The sequence below is a fragment of the Pinus tabuliformis genome, chromosome 9, assembly GCF_031772625.1.
Source record: "Pinus tabuliformis cultivar Carrire ecotype Pingquan chromosome 9, CPIR1, whole genome shotgun sequence".
NCBI lineage: Eukaryota > Viridiplantae > Streptophyta > Pinopsida > Pinales > Pinaceae > Pinus > Pinus tabuliformis.
This window is the reverse complement of record NC_142307.1, coordinates 897,315,648-897,324,732: the sequence shown is the minus strand read 5'-3', so window position 1 is coordinate 897,324,732 and position 9,085 is coordinate 897,315,648. Positions and strand designations below refer to the sequence as shown.

Below are 9,085 nucleotides of genomic sequence, written 5' to 3'. Positions count from 1 at the left end.
ATTGTACTCAAAAGGGCAAAAAGATTTCAAATACTTTATGCACTATGTTTTCTTCCAATCCCTCCAATGTTCATAAAAAAACATCCTCATATAATATATCCAACATATAACTGGACCGTTAACTCAATAAGAGCAGCGTATTCAATTCCATAGCGCACAACATTTCATGTTCATATACCATATATACCAATCAACGCATTCAATAAAGCAGTGTTAATATTCCACAGCGCACAGCATTTCACGTTCATATACCATATATACCAATCAATAAAACATTATGGGACAGTGTTAATACCATTATTCAATGCAGTTCAATGGGACAGTGTTAATACCATTATTGAACGCAGTTCTATGGGACAACGTTAATACCATTATTCAACGTAGTTCAATACCATTCAACACAGTTCAATGGGACAGCGTTAATACCATTATTCAATGCAATTCAATACCATTCAACGCAATTCAATATATACAGTGTTAATACGCATTCAAATGTAAACCATTTTACGCATCTGCTACCATGTCAGTTCAATACCATTCAACACATATACCAAAAGTCAGTTCAATACCAGAACTTGGACAGGCGCATACCATTAGACAGCGTTACCAAACGCATTCAAACTTCCCACTGAAACGCTGTGTCAAATACCACTACAAACGTTGATACTATTCAATAAACCAAACGATTGATACCACTGGACAGCGTTAAAACTCAAATGCATAGGCATATACCAAAGTCGTTTTAACGCAGATACAAATTCAGTTCAAACTCAAACGCATGGGCATATACCATTCAACGTTAAAGCAATACAAACTCAAACGCATGGGCATATACCATTCAACGTTAAAGCAATACAGGTATCTCACTGGACAGCGTTACGCATACCATTCAATATCGAACCATAACGCATTCAATAGGAGTTGGACCTTCATCAATGGTGGCGTGTCAGCCTCAGTGCTAAAACAGGAAAAGACAGTGCTATAAAAAAATTGACAGTATGGACAGATGTGCAGTGCTGGCAGAGGCAAGTTATTTCAGGACAGAAGGGAATAAGGCAGAGGCAGAGGCCAGGACAGAGGAGTTACAGGAGCATAATAGCTAAAACAAGGAGCTGGTCAGGCCAGGCAGTAACTCCACAAAACAAAAACTGATTTGTATATTCATTCAATCAGGTAGGTCTGCTATATACATGAGGGAGAGACTGTTCAGTTCATCTCCTGATGATGACTGTTCACATTTCTCAATTATTTATTTACAATAATTCACCCAATCACAAGGATTAGGTGTCAACAATATCTAAAAGATTATATACATATCCAAAAAATTTCCAAACCCGGGAAAACGGATTTATCTTATTGTACTATCCACCAATTCTTGAAAAAGATTGAGCTTTTACATTTTAGAAAAGAGCAACTATTACCCATATGAATATTGATTTTAACATTTTATTTATAAAACAACTTCATAAACCTCTATAACAATAGTTTTATGCATATGTTAATGCATAGGATCAATATAAAAGTTGATTTGCTTCTTATTCCATTTAATATAGCAGCCATAAAAGTAAAGTTTATTACTCAATATAGAGAGAATTTTTTCATAATAGTAGTATTATTTTTCTGTTAGTTATAATAATTTTTGCTATTAATTATTTTTAATTTTTATAGTTTTACATAAGCATCACATACTAAGCAGCTATGCTATATAGAGTTATAAATAGTGTTCTTATATTTATTAAATGCTCATAATTTTTTTTTGAAATAAATTAGGTATGAAGTACCTAATCAACTAGGCTACATATTACACTTGTTAAAGTTACAGAAGGTGTTTTTATATTTATTAAATGCTCACCATTGTTTTTTTACAAATAAATTGTGTATATAAAATTTTGTGTGATGATATCACACATGTATTAGCAAAAATTACTTCGGTGGCATATATAAAGGTAAGAAAAATAAATGCGACCTCTTAGTTGTCGAACGCAACCTAAATGGTTAGATTGGACGAGTGTGGATCAAATCAACATCCTTGGGCAAATAGGAAATAAAGGAATATATTACTGATTATTAAGAAACAAAAGAACGTACTCGTGTGCAATGCACCATTTACACACAAAACCTGAAGTCAAAATATCTACCAACCCAACCAGTAGCAGTCCGAGAGCTTAGTAGCACACGATTAGGCAATGTGTTCATATATTTGCAAAATAGTAACATGGAATGGGATCTGTTATCCTGTAAATCATCCGGTAATTTTAGCAATATGAAAAGAAAAAAATCAAAGAGATATATCAAGTCGAACATAATAGTTAATTCAGAGTCGTTAAAATTGAATATAGAGTTGAAATTAAAATGGATCTTCCTACCACAAAACCATAATTGGCTTCACATAAGAGTTTTGAGTTTTCCTCCATGAATAGAAAAAACTCAATTTCTAACTAATAGCAAGAGTAAAATATAGGATATTAACTATTACAAAACTATAACTTGTAGTACACTGGCATCTGTATTAGCCACATGACAAATTTGTACATATGCTAAGGACCATATTATAAAACTGTAACTCCTAGTACACTAGTATCTGTATTAGCCACATGATAAATTTGTACATATGCTAAGGACCATAAGCTGCATAGGATGAGATGGTTAATCATAGTTGACGAGTGATCTGTATGTAGCACGGGGTTGCCAATTCTGTGGAATAACGTTATTTGCTGTAAGCGTTCTTCCAGTTGAAAGAGACTGCAACCGAATAGAGAATGGAGCTTGTAAAGGGCCGCTATTCAAACACCAATTTGCACCCCATATCTGTTGCATTGCTTGCCATGTATCAGAGTTTGCCTGCATACATGAGAATCCAAACATGAATCGCCTAGCAATTATGGATTTATACACATAAGTACATTAATTTTCTCGATGGGGAGGACAATTGAATGAGATGTATAATAACAAACCTGCTTTAGATCGACTGCTCCAAGATCGCCATCTCCGTCTTCGTACTCAACAAGGAAGGCGAACCAAAGGTCAGTGGCGCCTTCGTTGACATGGAATGCAATATTGTTCCCCGGATATTCGCAAGGTACACTATGTAACATAACACAAGAAATAAAGGCATTATCAAGCAAGTCAAAGGAATTCAAACTCTGCAAATTCCTCTTATATATTTTATTGCCGAGTAGAAGTAGATAGGTACCGTCGGAATAAAATAGAGACGATTCTGGCATTAAGAAGATCTGAAGATGTACCAGGATATGCCATGTCAGTGAAGGAAGTACCGCTTAGATCAAAGTGTATTTTGCCGGTACCTGAGCAGATTCCACCAGGACATTCATCTGTAATCACCACAGTCACTGCAGTCTGGGAGCACACACTCTTCTCCGTGCACTTTACCTGTTAACATACAACATTTAACGTGTCAAACTTTATGAATGCCTTAAAAAGTGAATAATGCAATATAAATGTAAGCATACCTGATAACAAGCTCTGCATCCTTTCCCTCCTTCGAACAGGGTTGGGCTTCCTGCAGCTACTTTTGATTGGAAGGGCTTCTCTTTCACTAGGCTGCCATATCCGCATGCACCGCCTACAACAAAGTAATAATATACTTTCTAAGTTCATATTCTTGCACAGGTTCCATATATCCAGTGAGGCAAGGATCAATAGATTTGATGATGCAGGGATTCAACGATCCATGAGATGTCATATACAACCAAAAAAAAATAAATTGTTGAATTAGTAATGCAACCACCTTCAAATCGCTTGAGAATTAGTAACGCATAGGAAATCACTCAGGTAATCCTTATAGGTGTCGAAAAACACTTGGCAAATGGTTGAACACGGGTACGTTTGAGAATGTGAAAAGGTATGGTTGAGCATGGGTACGTTTGAAACCAGAATGTGAAAAGGTATGGTTGAACACAGATACGTTTAAACCACCCACGTAAGGTAATCATTAAATTAATGGACAAAACACTTGGCAAACAATTGAATAGGCATACGTTTCGGAATATGAAGAGGTATAAGGTGCACGTCTCAACTTTTAATCGTTTTACAAGCTTGAGGAAAACTGTCGTGTTCCTTTTGATCCATCTCAGGCTCATATTTTATAATTTTTTTAAATACATTTCTCACTAATGAATATAGGTGGTTATAACCAGAGGTACAATAAATTTTTATCATTTTTTGTAAAAAATTAATTTAAATATGCTTTAAATATGTGATTTAGACATGCAAGTAAGTTAGTGGTGTGAATTCTATCCATTGATATAGGTGGCAACCACAAAAATATATTGGCATTTTACAATTTAGGTCATCCGATATCAAAAAGATTAATTAAAAAAATGATTAAAGTGCCCAACTTCAATAAGAAAGACCCCTATCCACGTAACTACTACATACACAAAAAACACTTTTACTAAATAACACATTACATTAATTTAATTTTAACTAATCACTGTGTGTTTAAATAGGCTAACAAAAAGGTTACTCAAAAAAATATCAACAAAAATAAAAGGACATTACATTAATTTAATTTTAACTAATCACTGTGTGTTTAAATAGGCTAACAAAAAGTTTACTCAAAAAAATATTAACAAAAATAAAAGGATGATAGGGAAAAATAAAAATTATAAATATCAAGAGAAGAATATAAGAATTCTAAAATTTTATATATATATGAAAATGGAGACGTCACAGACATTGAGTATAATGGAAAATCAATTTTTGTTTTCATAGGAGAAGCTTCAGGAAATAATAAACAACTCAATGAAGCGAGGAGATATTTAGAATTTGAAATAATAAAACAACGTTATCGAATTAATTTCACAAGTTTCGGGAAACGAAGCAATTTCAAGAGTTTCTTGGCAGCATGAGCGCAATAAGAACAGGGATTGGATTAATATATTGGTTGTTCGAAGGCAGAAGCGGAGCAATGGCTTTCTCAGCTGGGATGTGTTCTTAGCTAGCTAGAGATTGTTCACGCTGGAATGCGTCACTTCCTCTCCCTCGAGAAACAAATTTTTATTTGTTCAATTTTTCTCACATGTACTTTCATAGTTTTATAGTTTTCACCTGCATTATAATGATTCAACTACAAATATACAAGGATCGCACCTACTATACTAGGTATAGATCATGCAATCTTTAACTTGATTTACCTTTTCTCCAATTAACTCACACTCAGGACACATTCACACTACTCTGTCTTACATTCCTTAACTCAGCTCAATTTTTACTTCATGCATTCTTCACTCAACTCAACTCTTTACTTCATGCATTACTTCCAACCTTTGCAAAGTCACAAGAGAAATTCTTGATATGGAATACAACGAGGAATTGTTAAACAGGTGTGAAATATGTGACGTTACTTCCAACCTTTGCAAAGTCACCAGAGAAATTCTTGATATGGAATATAACGAAAAATTGTTAAACACTTGTGAAATATATGTGACAAAAGAGCGGAGCGTATACAAGGGCAGAAAAGGGTTGGAGAAGAGGCCAAGGACATTTGTGTTCAAACGTAGGTGAATTTGTGAATTAGAAAGCCGTAGTCTCACTATCACTTTTTTTTCTTTAAAAATTATGGAAATTTTGGCTATATTATGAAAAATCTAAATAAAAACTCTGAAATTTCATAGATTTAAGTGCTTTAAAAGTTTTTCATGGTGCTAATCTAGTTTCACTATTAAAAATATGATTCAAACCCTACATCTCCAAAAAAAATTTCATTTTTTTCCAAATTACAACCACTTTTAACTTTCCAGACAATTTGTCTTTTTCTTTCTCCATAGACAACACCGACTCCAATTCTTCTTTCTACCTAGACAACACCGACTCCAATTAGAAATGCAGAAGTTTAATAAAACATAAGATGAAACCTTAAAGTTTAAGCCAAATTGCAATGTTATGATTGACGATATTGTGGTGATCAAAGTAGATGACCGATGGAGAGTCTCACCCATATCCATTCCATTAATTATTTATCCGTGGTCTTTCCACGACTTGCACGAACCAAAGTAGAGCTAAGATTCATTTAAATTTTACTAAAATAACTTTACACAACAACAAGCTCTAGGCCCAAGCTGTGTTGAATCGTTGGGCTCTAAGCAAACTATTCTTCCTCCGGCATGTCACTCATCAACTTAGAAGATTTATGGACTGGAAATTGATCTATTTTGGAGTCACGAGTATGAGTAAACTGTAATAATTACCAGCATTTAAGCCTGGACTTATTCGCTACTGACTAATAAATACAATGAAAACAGTGTTTGGCAATAAAATGTTTGCGGTGGGCACCACGGGGAAATGTGTAAAAGGGAGGCAATTTTTTTATGTGCTAATCTGAATGTTTAGCCTCCTGAGCCATATGGAATGAAGAACCATGTGAAAAAAGTCCTGAGGTTTTGGAGGCTGATTTATAGTAAAATGCCTCTGAACATGCTTCAGTTTACTTTGCATCTCGACGTACCTATCAACTGGTATGGATTGCAGTATGGTCTTAAGATTTGGTATTTCGGAGAGGGGAACCTGAACAGAGAAACTTGTCCAATTCAGCACATCGCTGAAGGGAAGAGGATAGTCTTTTGAAATGATGACGGGCACACATTCTCTGTAAATTGCCTCTGCGATTCGTGGGCTGGCCACTTCGTATCCACTAGGGCACAGGCAATATCTGCTCTTGTTCATAAAATCAAGATATGACAAACCCTGGGGAAGATAGCTGTGGACTTGTATATCATCATCAGTCCCGTTTTTCCAATGCTTAAATAATATGGGTCTCACAGGTCCATGGTTCCCACCAGCAAAGAATGCAAGCAAAGGCCTCTCTAGAGCAGATGGACCACCAAGCAAGCCGGTCATCCCACCTCGTCCCAAACTCACCTCCGGAAGTGTTACATCTTTTGTGGGATTGAATCCTTCTGAAGTGTTGGCGTTGCATAAAACACGGACTGAATTATTGTACAGGAATGGATTTCCCATAGATGCATAAGTGCCCTGCATATGCCCAAAACAAACAGAAATATTCATTGCAATCAGAATTTTTGTTACAACTAACTTGTCATCGATATCACATGGTAAACATATATTTATTAAAAATACTAAAATCAAATTTGGGTGAGTTGTAAGAGATTTTTATTTTATTAGAGTATTATTAGACATTTTTTTCCCGTGATTGATTGTTTGATGCATTGATACTTTAACGGAAATGTTATGCTTCGAATGTATTCCTTTAAAATTTCCAGAACATTTCCACTCTCAAAGAATTTTTGTATGAATTCAGAATTTACAAAAATGGGAAAAAAATAGTGAAAATGTGACCAAAATGATATAAGGGGATACATTACCCAGTCATGGCATGACACCATGAAATGGTCGGCCCCCAAACTTCTGTTCCAAAACGGGTATTTGTGAGCAACAACATTAATGTAATCTCCCACAAACCGCTTCAAGGGCGTGACGTCGTATGTGTTGGGCACGTAAATGTAACTGACCATCATGGTTACGCTGAAGGGAAGAAAGTAAGCATGGGCATCTTCCGGATTCGATGTCACGAATCGATTCCCCAGCTCAAGCTCGTGAATGAATCTGCCTTCTGTCGTATAGAGATCTACACACGCTCCGTTGTGTACCAGAGGCGGTTCCCCCTCCCGATATACGAAGATCTTGAAACGCTTCTTCATTTCCCTATAGCTCCTGATAAGATTAAATACAAATGAAATAAGCCATAGTGACAGTGCCAGAAATCGAAATCCTAGTTTTAAGGTATCATTATCAGATAGTTAAATATTTTTTTTACCGATGAAAGGCACCGGCGTTTCGGTAGATGTCGCTGGCTGGATCATGGGAATTTCTCAGCTCCTGTTTCTGTTCACTGTGTGAAATCGCTTTCCTTATGGCCGCCCGAGCGCGTGTCAGGCCGATTTCTACCTTCGGAATACTACGCTTCCACTTCTTCTGCTTCCATTACATCCACACATTAAGATTCAATTCAATTGTATTCCCATTTCTTAGAAACCGTTAAATTAAAACTGAACTATCGTACCATTATGTAACATAAATTAAAAAAAATGTTGTAAAATTGCGCTTATGGTTTTGTACATTTTTATCTTATGATTCCTCTGAAAATTTACCAAGAATACCATTCACCAATAGCTAAAATGAGAAGGAAAAAGATTCACAGGTATTAGGATGAATCACCTTATGCACGTCAAAGCTGCTGTTATAAGGAATTCGACCCGGAGATTCGACCGAGGGTGAGGGTGAGGGTGAGGGTGCCGGGGACTGGGATTCATGATCGTGCAACTCGGCATGTGGTGATCCAGAGGAAGCAGGTGAAGGTAATCCATAATTAGTATTCGTGTGCGATTGTGGCGAAATAAATGATATGAACATATTGACATGATAGGAATCAAGGAACAAAAAACCAGCTAGGATTAATAGAAGAGCGAGAATTAGATTCCTCTTGAGGTCCCGCTGTCCTTCCATAATGGCCAACCTTCATAACATTTTTCCCAGCTTAAATGGCACTAAACGCCTAAATTTCTTGCATTCTCTTCTTCTTTTCATGCTCATTTCCTCTTCTCTTCCTCCGGAACATGTTTAGCGTCCAACTAACGTTGTCGGATTTTAAAATTGACTGGCCACGGGATTCATGAATATGAAGAATAGAACTATGCAAACAAGTATCAACCCACGTCACCACGTACTTATGGGAGAGTGTAACTTTATAATAGGTTTTTATCTTTAATTTCATTACGATGAATTAGACAGCCGATAGATACTAAACACAACGGAAATCATTAATGTTCACTTCATAAATCATTGAAAAAAAGTGTATGATATTTGCTAATGAGCTATAAACACCGATACAATCTCTTGACTGGAAGGTACTAACTTAAAATTTAATAATACAATCTCTTGACCAGCAAGCACTAACTTAAAAATTAATATAACTAAGTATTCACTATGCATAATCACATTTTTTATAAACCATAATAAGGTTATGACATTAAATTAAATTATTATTGTTATTATTCTAAAATATATATATAATAAAATATATAAAAATTATTATAAAAAAATTTGA

The 9,085-nt window shown here is 35.4% G+C and overlaps 2 protein-coding genes across 2 annotated transcripts; both read right to left on the bottom strand.

The window, feature by feature from the left end:
* Positions 1 to 2,646: 2,646 nt before the first annotated feature.
* On the bottom strand, positions 2,647 to 5,960 carry LOC149151660 (expansin-B16-like). Its single transcript, XM_089443226.1, has 5 exons — positions 5,957 to 5,960; positions 3,471 to 3,583; positions 3,194 to 3,390; positions 2,955 to 3,084; positions 2,647 to 2,841 (listed from the first exon to the last, which is right to left on the bottom strand). Exons 1-5 carry the CDS (start codon positions 5,958 to 5,960, stop codon positions 2,647 to 2,649), a joined length of 639 nt encoding a protein of 212 aa, XP_089299352.1.
* A 367-nt stretch (positions 5,961 to 6,327) lies between these two features.
* Positions 6,328 to 8,484, bottom strand: LOC149151659 (putative glycosyltransferase At5g03795). The gene is made up of 4 exons (XM_089443225.1): positions 8,197 to 8,484; positions 7,796 to 7,953; positions 7,344 to 7,692; positions 6,328 to 6,993 (listed from the first exon to the last, which is right to left on the bottom strand). The coding sequence occupies exons 1-4, from the start codon at positions 8,482 to 8,484 to the stop codon at positions 6,328 to 6,330; spliced, it is 1,461 nt and encodes a 486-aa protein (XP_089299351.1).
* Positions 8,485 to 9,085: the final 601 nt, after the last annotated feature.